General features: G+C 38.9%; 1 protein-coding gene across 2 annotated transcripts in view; it reads left to right on the plus strand.

Annotated features, from left to right (window-relative positions):
• The window catches only part of fer (fer (fps/fes related) tyrosine kinase), a 141,353-nt gene that overhangs the window by 51,802 nt on the left and 69,099 nt on the right, over positions 1–20,452 (plus strand). For both annotated transcript variants that reach the window (XM_063068628.1, XM_063068627.1), the window contains exons 2-5: positions 4,893–5,175; positions 5,501–5,674; positions 11,227–11,326; positions 14,396–14,579. In XM_063068628.1, coding sequence (XP_062924698.1) covers positions 4,966–5,175; positions 5,501–5,674; positions 11,227–11,326; positions 14,396–14,579 — 668 coding nt within the window. In that variant the 5' untranslated portion in view covers positions 4,893–4,965. The remainder of the gene's footprint in view (positions 1–4,892; positions 5,176–5,500; positions 5,675–11,226; positions 11,327–14,395; positions 14,580–20,452) is intronic.

Consider the following 20,452-nt stretch of genomic DNA (forward strand, 5'->3'; position numbering starts at 1 on the left):
TATTTGGATTTCAACATCTCCTTCCACTTATTTGATAGCCTGCAGTAGCTAACTATATGGATCTTAGATTCAACATTGATGGTATATTTCATCTGGATCTTTCTATTATTTTCAAATTGAAATGTTTTTTTAGGTAAGAATTCACACCCTCAGTCATCTGTTCACATAAATGGAGATTCTGTAGTAGGTTTCATATCTTCGGCCATCGCAGAACACTTAATTTGTATTTACTTTTTATCACTTGGACTACGATCAAAATACGATTGGGTTGCATTAAAATATACTACTACTACTACGTCGAGTCAGGCCTAGGGGGCTGGCGTCAGGCAAAAAGCATTAAAATATAACTGGATTGCAATTGAAATATCATAGGATTGCAATTGGAATTATCTCTGGATTGTAATTGGCATATTTTTTCTCAATTGATTGCAATCTAAGTTTTTTTAAAGCATTAGCTTACAATCAGATGTTTTCTTAGATACTCTGCCACTTAGCATGATTTCAATTTAGGTACAAATGTTAATTTAGTGCCAAACTGACTCTTCCAGCATATAACGTACAATAGAGTTCTCCTTCACCCTTAAACTTCCATTAGATGGTGTATTAAAACAAGAACTAGCTCTCATTCAGGTGATTAGAAAATTAAGCATGAAGCACATACCACTTATTGAAATAATGTGTGCCCAAAGTTTTCACACCATTTTATATTATTCTGAGTCCTCAAATCTTCGCAGTCATCCTGTTGGCTATGATAAAAATTTGTTGGATACTGAAGTTTTTGATCTGAGGTTCTTCAGAAGTCAAGATTGAGTTATAACACCTGTTGCTTGCGATTATTTAGTAAGCATTTCAAGAACAAAACAAGACCTCGGCCTCATTACCTCCTTGTGCATTTGGATCCCAGATTCCCTCACTTGCAGACCCCAGTCAGTTCAGATTGCTAACAATATCTCCTCCTCAATCTCCATCAGCACAGGTGCACTCAAGGCTGTGTGCTTAGCCCCCTGCTCTACTCACTTTATACTTATGACTGTGTGGCTAAGCACAGCTCCAATGCCAATTTAAAGTTTGCTGATGACACCACTGTCATTGCCCATATCAAAGGCTGTGACAAATCAGCAGAGAGGGGAGAGATTGAAAATCTGTCTGAGTGGTGTCGCAGAAACAACAATCTGTTACTCAATGTCAGCAAGACTAAGGAGCTGATTATTGACTTTAGGAGGAGTATATGCAAGGTCCATGAGCCAGTTCTCATCAGAGGATCAGAGGTGGAAAGGGTCAGCAAGTTTAAAATTTCTTGGTGTCATCATGTTGAGAGACCTGTCCCGGTCCCAGTGCATAAGTGCAATTATGAAGAGAGCACAACGGCGCCTCTATTCCCTTAGAAGTTTGCGAAGATTCGACATGACCTCTAAAACTTTGACAAAATTCTATAGGTGTGTAGTGGAGAGTATATTGACTGATAGGGAAGCATCAATGCCCTTGAACAGAAAATTCTACAAATAATAGTGGATACGGGCCAGTCTATCATGGGTAAAGCCTGCCCTACCATTGAGTACATCTACACGAGTGTTGCTGCAGGAAAGCAGCATCCGTCATCATGGAGGTAATGCTCTCTTCTCGATGCTGCCATCAGGAAGAAACTACAGGAGCCTCAGGGTCAGGAACACTTATTACCTTTCAACCTTCAGACTCTTGAACCAGAGGGGATAACTTCACTTGCCACATCACTGAGCTGTTCCCACAACTTGACTCGCTTTCAAGGACTCTTCATCTCATGTTCTTGGTAGTTGTTTCTTATTTATTTATTTGTTATTAATGTTATTATTATTGTATTTTTATTTTTTCCTCTGCTCAAGCTGGTAAAACCTGAGCCAAGGGCATAGCCAAGCACACTGATTTTTCAATTTCCCATATAAATTAATGGTAATTGCTTCTTTGCTTTACGCCATTTCGGCTTACGAAAGGTTTCATAGGAACGTTCTACTTTCAGATAGCGGGGGAAACCTGTATATTTTTTTCTTTGCTTGTTGATATCCCAAATACTTATATGTTTCATATTCATCCATTAATTGTATCCTGCTGCTTTGTTTTATATTCTACTCCCTCTTGCACCATTCTTTATATTTAATGTTCTGCACTTAGTTCAAAGTTCATAGTTCTATCTTCTGGAAAATAGTTCTACTATTTGAATTAATTGCTTTAGTTTTACTGATGTATAATTTCAAATCATCCATGTATAGAAGGAATGTCAAGGTAAAGTTTGTTTGGTTGTTTCTGATTTGATGCCCTATTTTTGTCTGATTCAGTAAATTACAGAGAGGGTTTAAATCTAGACAAAACTATTGGCCTTAGGGAGTTGCCCTGAAAAATGCCTCTGTTTATTTTGATAATAATGTTTTTTTTGGTTGTTAATGGATAGGGTGATTATAGTATGCTAATGCTTCAAATGTTGTAGGAATTTAATAAGTATTGGGTGCAGTTTATATACATATCTATATTAATATTTTATATATAGTGGGTAGTCAATGTAGCAACATGAAGTATTTCTGCTTTTCCTCCAGGGTTGATTTAGAACTATAGAATCTATTATCAATTGTTCTTTACATCCGTTCATACCCTTTCAGCATCCTTTCTGCTCTTTTGTAAGTATATCGTGGTATATTGTGACTGATGATTAGTTACGAGATGCAAGATGTTAAAATTTCATATATAGTTTGTAAACAAGTTAGAAGACAATATTTTGATGGGTCATTTGTGATTTCTCCTTAAGGTAAGAGATACGTTTCACTTTCTGTCAAAAATTCAGACACAGTTTCAGGACTTAAAAGAAAATTGTTCATGTGTATTAATAGGTACAGATGAAGACAAGTAAATTCTTTATAACAATAATTATGAATATTATAATTGCCGGTACTTCTCCGGTTGTTGGTGTTGGGCACGTGACCAAGTGGTTAAGGCGTTTGTCTAGTGATTTGAAGATCGCTAGTTCGAGCCTCAGCTGTGGCAGCGTGTTTGTGTGTTGAGCAAGGCACTTAACCACACTTTGCTCTGGTGTCTGTGCGAGGAGTGGCGCCCCACACAGACTTCCAATCTGCGCCTTGTGAGGCATGAAAATGCCCGACGCAGACCCTCATGGTCTGAGTCGAAGATCCCTCCCCCCTCCAGTTGTGGGTATTTTTTTTATAACTGCTTTTAGCATATCCATTGTAACTTCAGGTGTTTGCATGCCTTCAATTATGTGAGTGTGTTCTTTTTTCTCCATAATCCAGCTTGCTTCTTGATTGTGTATCACCCTATATGACAAGATATTTGACCAAAAGTTCATTATCTTTGTGTTTGTTGCTAATTCTGTTCTAGGGTTGGTGACATTTTGGTGCGTTGAATTTAGTTTATTATTATTAGTTCTTTTTCCTTTTTGTATTTGCACAGCTTGTCCAAAATATTGCTATTATAGCTGCCTCTGTCAAAGTTCAAAGATCTCCATGTGTGCTTAGCCCCATGCTCTACTCAAGCACAACTCCAATGCCATATTCACGTTTGCCGATGACACCACTGTTGTGGCCGAATTTAAGGTGGTGATGAATCAGCATATGGGAGGGAGATTGAAGATGTGGCTCAGTGATGTCACAGCAACAACAACCTCTCACTCAATGTCAACAAGACCAAATCACTGATTATAGATTTCAGGAGAGGGAAGCCAGAGGTCCATGAGCCAGTCCTTATTTTAGGATCAGATGTAAAAAGTGTTAACAGTTTTTTCAATGAGAGCAAGGCATGGTAGAGCAAAGTTGATGCAACTGCATTGCAACTCTAGTAACCAGAACTTAATCCAGACCTTGGGTGCTCCCTGTCTGGAGTTTGCACGTTCACTGTGTAACCTGGATTTCCAGTGGGTGGTCAGTTGCCACCTTAACTTCAAATATGTGTCGATAGGTTAACAGACTGCTTAAGGTAACTTAAGCTTGCAAGAATGAGATAGTGGTGTGGCAACAACAACCTTGAACTCAACGTCAAGACATGCAAGAAGTTGACTTCAAGAAGGGGAAGTTGAGGGAACACATGCCAGTCTTCATCAAAGGATCAGAAGTGGAATGGGTGAGCAGTTTCAAATTCCTGCGTATGACCATCTCTGAAGATCAATCCTGGGTCCAACATTGATGCAATTATAAAGAAGGCATGACAGCGGCTATATTTCATTAGGAATTTGAGGAGAAGTGGTACGTCATTAAAGGTTACTTGCAAATTTCTAATTGGTTGCATCACTGTCTGGTATGGAGGGGTCACTGCATAGGATCAAAAAATGCTGCAGAAAGTCATAAACTCAGCCAGCTCCATCATGGGCACTAGCCTACTCAACATCGAGGACACTTTGGTAAGGTGATGCCACAAATGGCATCCATCATTAAGGACCCCCCCCCCATCATCCAGGATATGTGCTCTTCTCATTGCTACCATCAAGGAGGAGGTGCAGGAGGCTTAAGACACACACTCAATGTTTCAGAATCTGCTTCTTCCCCTCCACCATCAGATTTCTGAATGGACAATGAACCCATGAACACTACTTCTCTATTTTCTTTTGCTCTTTTTTTGCACTATTTATTTAATTTATTTTATCTCTCTCTCTAGTTTTTTAATATTATATATTGTAATGTACTGCTGCTGCAAAACAAAGTGCAAGTGTACAGGGAAATAATGATGGGGAAAATGGGGTTGATACAGTTACTTTGTTGAGAGCCATCCAGGGGTAAATAGCCTCCCGTCTTATAATTATTAACTTATAGAATTCAATCAAACATGCGTTGTTCAATCCACATTATTCAAATGTAAGCAAACGTTTGCAATTTTATGGAGCAAAAATAATAACTTGTACTTTTTCTCTTGCTATTCAGGAGAGGGGATATGCTTTGAACAACAGACGTTAAAGTCGCTCTGAACGCTGGATATTGTCGTGCCTTATTCAACATGGGCTTTGGAAGTGACCTTCAGAATTCTCATGAGGCTTTGCTAAAATTGCAAGAATCTGAGCTTAAATTAATGGAGACACTAAAAAGGCTGATGTCTCTGAGAGTTAAAAGTGACAAAGAGTATGCATCCTTCCTACAGAACATTTGCCAGCAAGTGGAAAAGCATGAAGCATCATCCCCAGTGGATTTTGTTAGTAATATCTCAAAGGTGAATTGGCAATAGATATTTTTTCCTCCTGTCCTCTGCCACAAACCCTTAACCCCACATCCTCCACAAATCCATCAATGATTTTAAATTAATATTTCTGCTTGTTTTTAGCTAATTGTTAGGCTTCAAAATAAATTATGTTAATGATTTAAAAAATATCTTTTCTTTGGTTACAAATTGTAGTATTCATATTTGATCTGCAAGTACATAATGTAATTTTACTTTTCATAATGGTAAGGAATCAAAAGAGTATAAGGTGTTTTGATTGTATTTTACTCATATCTCTGCCATTTTTGAGAGACTGTATTTTTTTATTTCTTTATAGTCTTGGTCCTGTGTGGTACATCAAACAGAACAGTTGAGCAAAATAATGAAGACACATGCAGAAGACCTAAATGTAGGACCCTTGTACAGATTGACCATGATGATCAAAGATAAACAGCAAGTGAGAAAGAATTATCAGAGTATGCAGCAGCACTTAGAAGCTGAAATGTGCAAGGTAATTCAAAGTGTATGAGTTTGTTCTCAGGTATATATCTAGCCTTTGCATTCATTTTATCATGTGCCACTGTTAAGTTACTTCTTTCTAATTGACAGAGGGACTTCTATTATGTTATGCCTTTAGAGAGTGGTTTAGTGCAGCATTACAAGGCATACAGGAGCAGGTTGCTTTCTGATTCTGGTGGCTCATCTGTTGAGGAACTACCCACGATAAGGAAGAGTGAAATTAAAGGATATCTTTAGACTCATCTGAAGTTGCCCTATTCTAGCCTGTATTTTGATGTACATGTGACTTTTTCATTTTATTCTTATATCCCCAGTATTATTAGGCCGTTCTCCATTTAGCAGTTGAGTTGGGGTACTTGGCTAGTAACAGGCATGACTTCGATCTTTCATTGTGCATGACATCCACCATCCTGGGAAACAGTCTTGTGAATCTTTGTTGCATTCCTTCTTTGGCACATGCATCCTTTCTTGAATTAAATGATCAAAACTGTACATCATACTCCAGCTGTGATTTCACCAAGGCCCTGCAAGAAACTTAATCTCTTGCAGTCAAATCCTCTTGTAATAAAGACCAGCATGCCATTTTTCATTCTGCTTAACAAGTAAAGAGTCAGTGATCTGAGACCCATATCTTTCACGCTTGTAGTTATATTTGAATTAATCAGGAAGGATGTGGTTTCACATTCTTCCCAACTGTTGAACAATGAGTTTGTCTGAAGCATTTGTCAGTTTCATCTTCAAGCAATGTACGAAACATTTCAGCTATTGTAAAATTAAAGAGTGTTTCTGTGTGATTTGCAACACTTGGTGGGTAGTGAGTGATGGGGAAAATACATCAAATCCTTGTCTGTAACAGTTAATTTTGTTTCAAGTCAGTAAAAATATGGAGTATGACTGTCAGGCAAAAATAATTTTGGCTATTTGTCAAAACTTTGCAGAGCCAAGCGATGTAAAAAAAAAAGTTTCATCCCTAAATTTGGTTAAAAATAAGTTCCTTGGAGGTCCAGATTGTATAATATTTTCATATCTATTTCTTACTCTTTGGCATTTATTTCTCATTCATGCCAGGCTCTATGTTAATACTTCCTTGCAAACTGTAATTGGACAAGATTCAGATCTTTTCTGTACAGAAGTTGCAGCTGGGCAGTCTTTTACATTATCAGGTAAATGCCAGTATCAGTCGAGCTAGAACCAGTTTGATTATCACTGTCACAAAATTTGTTGTTTTGTGAAAGTCCCTTTTGAGTTTGTCTACAAAATTTGGTGATTTTTTTTTTGACACATCTGAGCTCAAATTTTGCACTGTGATTTTGGTATTGCAATTGTTTTCCACTGTTTAGAAAGGAATTATTTTTCTGGTGATGTTGGAGTCGGGTCGAGGAAGAATAGGAGAAGACCTGTGCTTCAACTACATAACTCCCAAAAATAACATGAATCTCAGCTAAGCTGTAATAGTTTCATTTTCGTAAATTAACCTGAGCATCCCACCCTTATGAGATGCAAAACATTATGTACTGTATACCTCCATTTCCCTTCCTAAAACCAAATATTCTTTTTCAATCTAATGTTGACCATGGTCTCAGGAAAGCAGCTTTGTTGTGATGTAGTGGCCATTACAGAGACTTGGCTGGCACCAGGGCAGGAATGGATTCTCAATATTTCTGGATATCTGTGCTTTAAAAGGAATAGAGAGGGGGGGAAAGGGGAGGAGGTGTGGCATTACTGGTCAGGGATGCTATTACAGCTATAGAAAGGGTGGGTAATGTAACAGGATCCTCTTTTGAGTCAGTATGGGTGGAAGTCAGGAACAGGAAGGGAGCAGTTACTCTATTGGGGGTAGTCTATAGGCCCCCTGGTAGCAGCAGAGATACCGAGGAGCAGATTGGGAGGCAGATTTTGGAAAGGTGCAAAAATAACAGGGTTGTTATCTTCCCTAATATTGATTGGCAGCTGATTAGTTCCAAGGGTTTAGACAGGGCAGAGTTTGTTAAGTGTGTCCAGGACGGATTCCTGTCACAGTATGTTGACAGGCTGACTAGGGGGAATGCCATACTAGATCTAGTAACGAACCGGGTCAGGTCACAGATCTCTCAGTGGGTGAGCATCTGGAGGACAGTGACCACCGCTCCCTGGCCTTTAGCATTATCACAGAAAAGGATAGAATCAGAGAGGACTGGAAAATTTTTAATTGGGGGCCAATTATGAGACTATAAGGCTAGAGCTTGCAGGTGTGAATTGGGATGATGTTTTTGCAGAGAAATGTACTATGGACATGTGGTCGATGTTTAGAGATCTCTTGCAGGATGTTAGGGATAAATTTGTCCCAGTGAGGAAGATAAAGAATGGTAGGGTGAAGGAACCATGGGTGACAAGTGAAGTGGAAAATCTAGTCAGGTGGAAGAAAGCAGCATACATGAGGTTTAGGAAGCAAGGATCAGATGGATCTATTGGGGAATATAGGGTAGCAAGAAAGGAGCTTAAGAAGGGGCTGAGAAGAGCAAGAAGGGGGCATGAGAAGGCCTTGGCGAGTAGGGTAAAGGAAAACTCCAAGGCATTCTTCAATTATGTGAAGAACAAAAGGATGAGAGGAGTGAAGGTGGGACCGATTAGAATAAAGGTAGGAAGATGTGCCTGGAGGCTGTGGAAGTGAGCGAGGTCTTCAATGAATATTTCTCTTCGTTATTCACCAATGGGAGGGAACTTGATGACGGTGAGGACAATATGAGTGAGGTTGATATTCTGGAGCATGTTGATATTAAGGAACAGGAGGTGTTGGAGTAATTAAAATACATGAGGACGGATAAGTCCCTGGGGCCTGACAGAATATTCCCCAGGCTGCTCCACGAGGTGAGGGAAGAGATTGCTGAGCCTCTGGCTAGGATCTTTATGTCCTCGTTGTCTACGGGAATGGTACCAGAGGACCATTCGAATGTTGTCCCCTTGTTCAAGAAAGGTAGTAGGGATAGTCGGGGTAATTATACACCAGTGAGCCTTACGTCTGTGGTGGGAAAGCTGTTGGAAAAGATTCTTAGAGATAGGATCTCTGGGCATTTTGAGAATTATGGTCTGATCAGGGACCATCAGCATGGCTTTGTGAAGGGCAGATCGTGTCTAACAAGCTGATAGAGTTCTTTGAGGAGGTGACCAGGCATATAGATGAGGAAAGTGCAGTGGATGTGATCTATATGGATTTTAGTAAGGCATTTGACAAGGTTCCACATGGTAGGCTTATTCAGAAAGTCAGAAGGCATGGGATCCAGGGAAGTTTGGCCAGGTGGATTCAGAATTGGCTTGCCTGCAGAAGGCAGAGGGTCGTAGTGGAGGGAGTACATTCAGATTGGAGGGTTGTGACTTGTGGTGTCCCAGAAGGATCAGTTCTGGGGCCTCTACTTTTCATGATTTTTATTAACGACCTGGATGTGGGGGTAGAAGGGTGGTTTGGCAATTTGCAGACAACACAAAGGTTGGTGGTTTTGTAGATAGTGTAGAGGTCTGTCAAAGATTGCAGAGAGACATTGATAGGTTGCAGAAGTGGGCTGAGAAGCGGCAGATGGAGTTCAACCCGGAGAAGTGTGAGGTGGTACACGTTGGAAGGACAAACTCCAAGGCAGAGTACAAAGTAAATGGCAGGATACTTGGTAGTGTGGAGGAGCAGAGGGATCTCGGGGTATATGTCTACAGATCCCTGAAAGATGCCTCACAGGTAGATAGGGTAGTTAAGAAAGCTTATTGGGTGTTAGCTTTCATAAGTCGAGGGATAGAGTTTAAGAGTCTCGAGGTAATGATGCAGCTCTATAAAACTCTGGTTAGGCCACACTTGGAGTACTGTGTCCAGTTCTGGTCGCCTCACTGTAGGAAGAATGTGGAAGCATTGGAAAGGGTACAGAGGAGATTTACCAGGATGCCGCCTGGTTTAGAGAGTATGGATTATGAGGATTAAGGGAGCTAGGGCTTTACTCTTTGGAGAGAAGGAGGATGAGAGGAGACATGATAGAGGTATACAAGATATTAAGAGGAATAGATAGAGTGGATAGCCAGTGCCTCTTTGCCAGGGTGCCACTGCTCAATACTAGGGGACATGGCTTTAGGGTAAGGGGTGGGAAGTTCAAGGGAGATATTAGAGGAAGGTTTTTTACTCGAGTGGTTGGTGTGTGGAGTGCACTGCCTGAGTCAGTGGTGGAGGCAGATATACTAGTGAAGTTTAAGAGACTACTAGACAGGTATATGGAGGAATTTAAAGTGGGGAGTTGTATGAGAGGCAGGGTTTGAGGGTCGGCACAACAATGTGGGCCGAAGGGCCTGTACTGTGCTGGACTGTTCTATGTATCTATGTTATGCTAAGAGTACTGTGAACAAACATTTCAGCATCTGTCACAATAAAATGGAACAGTGGCATGGTAGATAGAGTCACTGCCTCACTGCTCCAGCAACTCTGGTTAAAATCTGAATGTGAGTATTGTCATTGTGGAGTTTGACATTCTCCCTGTAGCTGTTGGTGGTCCAGACTCCTTTGTCATCCCACATCCTAAAATTGTGTACATTGTCCACTGTACTTTTTGCCTGATATGTTATTAAGTGACAGGTTCTGGGAAGGAGTTGATGAATATGTTCCAGGGAAAATTGGTTGGGAAATGAAATTCCTTTGTGAGTGAGTATAATCTCGATCGTTTGAAATGGTCTTCCATTTTGCAAGGAAATATGGAAGTAATTCCTATATGTAAGAAAAATATATGGAAATCTCCAAAATGATTGCTTCCTATTTTTATTTTGACAGATTAGAGTTCTTAAAACTACACCCTACAATTTGATATTGTCATTGTAAGAAAGATATTAAATTTAATATTAACAAATGAACCATTTGTATAAAGCTATGCCCAGCACGCTTAGAATTCAGATATTTATAGTAAAACTTCAACAATTAGGTGTTCTGCCAGCCGTGCAGATCTTGCAGACTATTGAAAGTTACACTTTATTAATATCCCAATAAATTTTTAATTTGCTCTTCTAGTATATTGCAGATTATAATAAATATCACAATAAACCTGATAAGTTTAAAAGAACTCTAGGAAGCTGGACACTAGACTCTGTAACGAGATGTGGGAAAATTCCAAGTGAGTTGAATGGGAGTGTGGGAACTAGGGCCCCCACGAGTCAGAAAGGAACAAGAGAACCAGGGCCCCAGTAATAGGGAAAGGAACATGATAAATGTCAAACGGTAAAGCAGATACTGAGCAATTGAGATTTCTGAATGGTTGGATATCAGAGTTGTATATTTATACCTATGCAAAACTTCATTTAAAGAGCGTCCTATTAAATTTGTTTGAGAATCCAAAATAGATCATTTCTCGCAAATTAGCAGAAGGGTAAATTCTCAACTAATTTATGGAAAAATATATATCCCACAGTTTAAATATTTTAATGTTTTGTAAAATATTGTATGTAAGACTTTGACTTTATATAGGTGTCCTTGGCCAACTCACCATTTAGAATTTTGCATATATTATCATACATCTTCTTAGTTTAACTTTTTAAAATTGTGTTAAGGTGACAAAGACTGAACTAGAAAAGTTGAAATCGGCCTACAGACACCTGGCAAAGGAAGCCGCAGCAGCTAAGGAAAAATATAAAGATGCCCTTTTAAAAGGTAACTTAAATTAAAATGTGATAAATACATTTATTTTTTGATCCTTTTATGGTATCTTGAAAGTGAGAAAAACATTGAATTTGCACAGGAAAATAAAATGATTATTTAAGAATAATGTATGTTATGGCACAGGATTGTGCAAGTAATTTTCATTGTTTTGAAAATTAATAGTCTTACTTCAAAGTAAACCAAATATTCTTCTGAGGACACAGTGTTATAAATGAGTGTAATTTAGTAAATTTTGTGAAAAACAGTACGAGTTGATAATGTGTTATGAAGATGCATACTTATAAAATAAGCATCGTATTAACTGCATTAAAATCTGCTGTGAAATTGTATAAATCTGCACTAAAATAGTAAGCATAAGCGTATAGTAGTTCATTTAATTGATCCATAAGATCTATTTCTGCTGTATAAAGTTCAAATGATAGATTATTGCTTCTGAGCTATACCTGGCTTATACCATCACAGTTATAAATTTCAAATCTGATTCATGGTTACACCATCAGAAAGAAATAATTGAACAGTTTTAAGTCTTAAAGTTAATTTACAATGAACTAGTAGGGTAATTTTCCTTGCAATTACTGCAAGACTGGCAATTGAATGTGCAGTAAAGGAAAACACAGGACGCTTCTTTATCATTCACTCTGAAGGACTAAAACATAAGTATCAGAGCCCAATTCAAGCAACATACATCAAAGTTGCTGGTGAACGCAGCAGGCCAAGCAGCATCTATAGGAAGAGGTGCAGTCGACGTTTCAGGCCGAGACCCTTCGTCAGGACTCAATTCAATTTACTTTAACCTTTGAAATCTTTGAAATTAACTTTTTATAATTGCCAGGTAAGAATGTGATATTTTGCCCACAGAAATAAAGTCAGTAGAATATAGAATATAGAACATAAAACAGTACAGCACAATAACAGTCCTTAAGACAACAGAATTGTGCAGAAGTAATAAAGCAGGTGATGCCTAATTCACTAATCCCTTCTATCTGCATAAGTCGATAACACTCCATTCTCTGCATATTCATGTGCCTATGTAAGAGTCTCTTAGATGCCTCTAACATATCTGCCCTCGGCAGTAAATTCCAAGCATTCACCAATCTCTGTAATAAAAAAAAAACATGCCTTGTATATCTGCTTTAAAGGGAATATGATTTCAAATTTACTGAATGTTTTTATGAATTTACTTTAGTTAATAAAGCACAAAACTGATGACTCTTACCATGAGACTGAAGTAAAACACCTACAAACATACATTTCATGTAATTGTGGGTTTCCAATGTGATGTGAATGAATTCGTTCTATAAAAGCACTCCAAGTTGTGGCAGGTACATGAATAACTTGCTTCATTTTCATCACAATCCCAGACTTGCAGAAATATTTTATGTTTTGAGTTGCTTCAGGCTGTGAAGGATAAAATTAATGATGGCAGCCAGCCAGGTTACATAAATATGAGCCTTTTAAGTTTGTTGAAGTTGTGGATATTATCTTCAGTTTGCAAGACTTTGTACTTGTTGAGAGTACTACAGCAAGATATTCAAGCCAAAAAAAGCTGTTAAAGACAACTGTACATATTGCAGTGACGTATTGGAATTGTCCTTGTTACACAACCTGTGAAGCATGTAAAATGAAATTTGATGCTATTACTTTAAGAAATATTTAATCCTACTATGTTCCAGCTAATATTTCTTATTTTTGGCAATATCAGTAAACAAGAAATATTTCATTCAGTAGAACAGGCAAACCTTGCATTACATTATGGAACACACATCAAAGTTGCTGGTGAACGCAGCAGGCCAGGCAGCATCTGTAAATGATTACAGATGCTGCCTGGCCTGCTGCGTTCACCAGCAACTTTGATGTGTGTTGCTTGAATTTCCAGCATCTGCAGAATTCCTGTTGTTTGCGTTTAAGTTACATTATGGAGTTGGTCAGCAAAAAAAATTCTTTATAGTGCCAGCTACCTACCTGTGCCAAGAGTTTGCCCAAATAAAATTCAACACTGGTACCATTTGGAAATAAGAAGTGGAGGCAGGCATAAGCTATTACCAATATAATAGATGCCACGGTGACGTAGCAGTTAGCACGATGCTGTTATAGCTCAGGACATTGGAGTTTGGAGTTCAAACCCGCATACTCTGAGGAGTCTCTGTATCTCCTCCCCATGGAATGTGCAGGTTTTATCTTGGTGCTCCGCTTTCTTCCCCCAGTCTAGAAATGAATGAGATAAGTTAATTGGCATTGTAAATTGGCCCTTGATTAGGTTAGGATTGAATCAGGGTTGCTGGGCAGCATGGCTCGAGAGGGCAGAAAGGCCTATTCTGCACTGTATATCTGAATAAAATAAAATATAATTCTGCATCTCAAGTCTGCCTTTATATTCATCAGAATTCAGCCTGATCTGATCTTGGCCTCAACTGCACACTCCTCTCTGTTCCCTATAACTGTCAGCTATCCCTGTAGTAGTATAAACTGATAATTTGTCTTTTCCAAAAAAATTCTTGCTCAGGTCTCCCAAGTACAGGTTGACCATAAATAAGTAGTTGAAGTGAAACTGATATTCTCCTTAAAAACATGCTGCAGAGCACAGATTTGTGTTAGTGGTTAGCATTATATTCCACTTTGTTTTTAATTAATTGCCAACAATTGAAAGTTTGTTTTCGCACGTTTTTGGAATCTACTCTGGGAAGGAAAATTAACTTTAATTCTCTTCCATGGCCATCAATTTCTACCCAGTGCTTTAAGTCCTTGAATCAGGATTCCCTTAGAACAGCAATCTTAAGTGTCCAAGATGAAAATAAGTAAACTTTACCATTACTGACAAATCACAAAACACATATTTTGTTCAGATTATTGTTAAAAATTTTCACTAAGCAGAAAGTAAATCGTTTTTAAAAAATTATAACACCCCACTTTGTTCCTAGAATCTATAGCTTTTGCAGGTATGCTTTTGATTTGAAGAATTGATTGACCATGCAAAGAGTCAATATTTGAAGAGATTCCTGATTATCTTAGAAAACAATTGAGTTTCTGAGGTTTGTACTTGTGCTTTCTGTCCTCCTTCAGGTAAAGAGACTGAAAAAGCTAAAGACAGATTTGACAAGGCCACAATGAAACTTCATAATCTACACAACCAGTATGTGCTTGCAGTGAAGGGCGCCCAGTTACATCAGGAACAATACTATGATAAAGTTCTTCCTCTACTCCTCGATTCTCTTCAGAAGATGCAAGAGGAAATGATTCTTGCATTGTAAGGCATATTCGAGATAATTCATCTATCACTTTTATAGAAGATTGTGTTAATTTATAAGTTTTTGAGCATTATATTATTTTGACAATCTAAGTGGTCAAATAAGGCACATGTTTTAATTTAGGGACTGATCTTTTAATAAAAGTGTTCGGCATTTTTCTATGCAATGTTGCATGCTATAAGTACTGTTATTAAAAGTAAAAAAAAATACAAAATGCAGATTCTGGATTTCTGAAATAAGAACAGAAAATGCTGGAAACACTGAGCAGGTCAGGCCATAACTGTGTAGGAGAAACTGAGTCAATGTTTTGGGTCAAGCACTGTCAGAACTGGGAGGGAGACAGAAGGGGTATGTTAAGCTGCAAGGATGTTAGAGGAGTGAGTATGTGTCCCTTCTTGCATTGATCAAAACCAAAACCTATATTCTTTTGACTATGCTCTGGCTCTTTCACTGTTCCCAGTCACTTATTAACCAAAAAAATCTTGTTTGTAGCACATCCATTTGGTCACTGATTTTCTCCTATCAGCAAATGCTCCATTACCACCACTCATTCCCCCCCCACCCCGGCAAGTTCCACTCTCTGTAGCTTAATAAGATCTTCTCTCCACAGTTCTGGTGAAAAAGTGTTACAATGCAATGCAGATTTATTTTCTTCTACCCAAGATGAAGTCCCCCCTCCATTATCCCTAAAGCTGTTGTCAATTTTAGACAATGAAAGAAATTGACCCTGAAGTTGGAGACATTGATTAATTTGACAGTGAAATTTGTAAGGGAAGAAGGTGTGAGAATGAAGAGGTAACTTAATGGATACTTTAATTTCAGCTTAGATTTATCGGAAAGTATGAATGCATAGATAAATCTAGGCATTTATTCCTGCCACTACTGGCAATGAAGAGAAGAGCTGAATTAGAATAATAAACTGAAATTTCTTGAATAGTTGGAATACAGTAATGGTTCATATACAGTAATCTCCATTGGGTGTGCAGAAGTTCTAGTCATTTATGATGGTTTTATATTATATTAATTTTTAAATAGTAATGAGTTTTCCTTTTTCACTTATGCTGTTCTACATATGAAAGTTAAATTTTAGGGCTCTGCTGCCATTCAAGATAATGACAAAGGCAAGTTTCTTTCAGTTGCATTAGTTTTTGTGTTATTTCAGTAAAAGGGAGTTGTAGAACATAGAACACTACAGTACAATACTGGCTCTTTGGCCCACGATGATCTGCCAACCGTTTAAACTACACTAAGATCAAACTCCTCCTTCCTTCCTACATAGGAGGATTTTTTTTGTATCATCCATGTGTCCATCTGAGAGTTACTTAAATGCCCCTAATGTAACTGCCCCTACCACCACCCATGGAAGGGTGTTCCACACACTTAACGTTCTCTGTGTTTTTAAAAAATTATACCTCTGACTCTTCCCCCCCCCCACCTTATACTTTGCTACAGTTATCTTAAAATTATCCGCCCGCCCCCCCCCCCCCCAGTATTAACCATTTTTGCCTAGGCTGCTACGCTTAAACCTAACCTCCCTTTATTGGCCCTTGCCAAGTGCCTAAATACTCAATGATCTCAAGCCCATCAATGACCTGACTGGACCTACTCACTTTTTCAAAACTCATGCTCAAAATCCACAAACCATCAGCTCTGCTGACTGCAAGAGTGCCAGAGAATGTAGTCTTCTAGCTTGAAAATAACAAGTTTGAAATTGGATGGTTTTGAAAGGAACTTGGAAGAAAGTTAAGATTTGGTTACACTCCTGTCACTAACTTACTGCTGAATTTATAAAACCTGTTTGACTTCTGGAATATTGAATAAGTGAAGAAGCAAAATAAAAACACAAGCAACCATTTAAAGGGTTGGATCCATTTAAATCAGGATATGGCTAGTTGGTAGTTTTTTCTTGTTAGGTTACATTTTCTTAAACCTCTTGTTGTTGTGTGTATATCGGAATTTTCTGTGAGAGAAAACCTTGAGTTTTACATGACTGGCTAAAAGATCCTGTTATTGTGACTAGACATAAACAAAACATGCATAGCTGTCTTAAATACCATTTGGCTCTACGGGTAATTTTTCTTTGCATTTGCATTGTTTTTTAAAAATTTGGCATTGATAGTGTGATTACATGTTGAAATATTGCTAGATTATCTTATTTAGTCTGATAGGAAAACCCCTCAAAGTAAAACAACCAATTTATTTTTCAATGTCAAAAGTTTAAAACCAATTTATTATCAAAGTACTGATTGTTACCATACACAACCCGGAGATTTATTTTCTCGTAGGCATTCACAGTAAACACAAGAAACAAATAGAATCAATGAAAGACTGCCCCCAACAGGACAAACAACCAGTGTGCCAAAGACAACAAACTGCAAACATGAAAATAAATAGATAGATAAAAAATTAAGCAATAGATATTGCAGACATGAGAAGAATCCTTGAAAGTGAACATGGGTTGTGGAAACAGTTCAGTAATGGGGCAAGTGAAGTTGTTCCCTCGGGTTCAAGAGCCTGAAGGTTGAGGGATTATAACTGTTACTGAACTTGATGGTGTGAGTCCTGAAGCTCCTGTACTATATTCCTGATGGTATTTGTGAGAAGAGAGCATGGCCTGGACAGTGAGGGTCCTTGATGATGGATGATACGTTCCTGTGACATCGCCTTGTGGTGGGAAGGGCTTTACTCGTGATGGACTGAGCCGTACCCAGGACTTCTTGTAGGCTTTTCTGTTCGGGAGCCTGGGTGTTCCCATACCCGGCTGTGATGCAACCAGTCAATCCACCACACATCTGCAGAAGTTTGTCAAAGTTTTAGATGACATGCCAAATCTTTGCAAACTTCAACCATGCTTTCTTCATAAATTCACTTATGTGCTGGACTCAGGACAGATCCTCTGAAGTGATAACACCGAGGAATTTAAAATTGCTGCCCCTCTCCACCTCTGATCCGCGATGAGAACAACTTATGGACCTCCGGTTTCCTCCTCCTGAAGTCCATTATAGCTCTTTGATCTTGCTGACATTGAGTGAGTGGTTGTTGTTATGGCACCACTCAGCCAGATTGCAGTCTCCTTCCTGTATGCTGATTCATCACCACCTTTGATTCAGCTCGTGGCAGTGGTGTCACCAGCAAATTTGAATATGGTGTTGGAGCTGTGCTTAGCCTCACAGACATAAGTGTGAAGCGAGTAAAGCAGAGGGCTAAGCACACAGTCTTGTGATGCACCTATACTGATAGAGATCGTGGAGGAAATATTGTTGCTAATCCAAACTGTCTTGGGGTCTGCAAGTGAGGAAATCGAGGATCCAGTTGCACAAAGAAGTATTAAGGCCAAGCCGTGAAGCTTTATTGATTAGTTTTGAGGGATAGATAGTACTAAATGCCAGGTTGTAGTCAATGAAGAACTTCCTGATCTCCAGAAGTTCCTGATCTCCATCTACGCTCTCCAGAAGTTCTGTATTTGAGTGAAGAGCCAATGAAATGGTATCACCTGTTGTGCCCGTAAGCAAATTGGAGTAGACCCAAGTCGCTCCTCAGGCAATAGTTGATATGTTTTATCACCAACCCCTCAAAGCACTTCATCACAATGTATGTAACTGCTACTGGAGGATAGTCATTGAAGCAGGTTACCACGTTCTTAGGCACCAGTATAGTTGAAGCTTGCTTGTAGCTGGTGGGTATCTCAGACTGGTAAAGTGAGAGGTTAAAGGTATTGGTGAACACTCCAGCCAGCTGATCAGCACAGATCTTTAATGCTCGGCCAAGTACCTTGTCTGGGCTGATTACTTTCCGTGTGTTTGCCCTCCTGAGGGATGCTCTCCTTCAGCCTCAAAGACTCAATTCACAGGGTTATCTGGGACTGTGCGAAGTTGTGAAGGTGCCTCCTGAGCATAAAAGGTATTGAGCTCAGCAGGAAGCAAAGCCTGTTGTCACTTATGTCGCTTGATTTCATTTTGTAGGAGGTGATAGACACATTAAAGCCAGCTGCAATGACAAAATAAAAGTTGAAGGAAAATACTACTGTATCTTGGTGCATTAGATCTTTGCAGTTGATTGCCCAGAATCACTGCTTATGATATGAATGTTGATTTGATATTGAAATGGAGGCATTAACTTGTTTACAATAAACTGGTTAATGTCTCTGCTAAGATAATAGATAAGCAAATATCACAATAATGTATTCATCATCCTTAAGCAAGTACTGGAAACCAAAGTCTGTGTAGTCAGCTCCTCTATTAATTAGTGTTTGTAGCAGAGTGGCCTTTGTTGTTCCTTTGTTTAAGAAGGGCAATAGGGATAATCCAGGAAATTACAGGCCACCAGTAGAAAGGAAAAGGCCTTGACAGAGTGGATGTGGAGAGGAAGTTTCCTATGGTGAGAGAGTCTAAGATCAGAGGACAGAGCCTCAGAGTAGAGGGGCGTCCTTTTAGAACGGAGATGAGGAGGAATTTCTCTATCCAGAGAGTGGTGAATCTGTGGAATCCTTTGCCACAGGCAGCTGTGGAGCCCAGTTCTTTATGTATATTTAAGGCAGAGGTTGATAAATTCCTGATTGGTCAGGGCATGAAGGGATACGGGGTGAAGGTAGGAGACTGGGGTTGAGAGGAAAATTGGATGAATCATGATGAAATGGCAGCACAGACTTGATGGGTCAAATAGCCTAATTCTGCTCCTATATCTTATAGCCTTATGGAAACTATAGGTGAGGATACTTAAGGATAATATTTACTCACATTTGGAAAAGCATGGATTTATTTAGAGATGGCCTACACTGCCTTGTGTGGGAGGTGATCTCTTACAAACTTGATGCAAGTTTTTGAGAAGGTGACAAAGATGGTTGAAAGCAGGGGAGTAGATGTTGTTACATGGACTTTAAAAAGGCATTCATCAACGTCCATCATTGTTAGCTGATTCAGAAGTTTCAGATGCTTGAGATCCATAGTGACATGTAGCCTGGATTAAGATTGATTCAGCCTTAGAAGTCACAGGGGTAGTGGCCAATGGGTCTTAATCTGCGTAGACATCTATAACCAATGATGTTTTAGGGATTGGTGCTGGGTCCTATTGTTTGTGAATTACTTGGATAAAAATGTAGATGGGTTGATTTGTTAGTTTGTAATGAAGGTTGTTAAAGGATCAGCAGGATTTTGGTCAGTTACAGATATGAATGAAAAATTGGTAGATGGAGTTTAATTGAGTCATGTCTAAGGCATGGCACTCTAGGAGGTCAAATGCAAGTGGTGAACATACAGTAAATGACAACTCTTGGCAGAATTGATGTATAGAGGGATATTGAGGCTCTGGAAGGATGATAAAGAAGACATATGGCATGCTTGCCTTCATCGTTTGTGGGCATTGAATATAAGAGTAAGGAAGTTGTGTTGCAGTTGTATCAAACATTTTGGAATATTATGTCTGGTTTTGGTTGCCCTATTACAAGAAGTATGTGGAGGCTTTCGAGAATGTTTAGGAGAGGTTCACCAGGATGCTGCCTAGATTAGACTCTATTAGATAGAAGATGTTGGGAGAAGTTGGATTGCTTTCTTAAAGGTGTTGGAGGCTGAAGGTGGACCTGCTAAAGGTTTATAAAATTATGAGAAACATACATAGACTGAATAGTTATTTTTCCCCAAGGTAGAAATATCAAAAAACTAGAGGATGCATCTTTAAGATGAGGCAAGGAAAGTTTAAAGGAGATGTGTAGAGTAAGTTTTTTTTTGACGTAGCAAGTGGTACATGAGTTGAAAATGCTGCCGGGAGTGGTTATGGAAGCTGACACTATATGGCATTGAAGAAGCATTTAGGTATATAAACATGCAGAAGATGTGGGGAGTATTGATAACGTGGTGGCAGATAGGTTTATTTCAAA

The sequence above is a fragment of the Mobula hypostoma genome, chromosome 16, assembly GCF_963921235.1.
Source record: "Mobula hypostoma chromosome 16, sMobHyp1.1, whole genome shotgun sequence".
In the NCBI taxonomy this organism is placed as follows: domain Eukaryota; kingdom Metazoa; phylum Chordata; class Chondrichthyes; order Myliobatiformes; family Myliobatidae; genus Mobula; species Mobula hypostoma.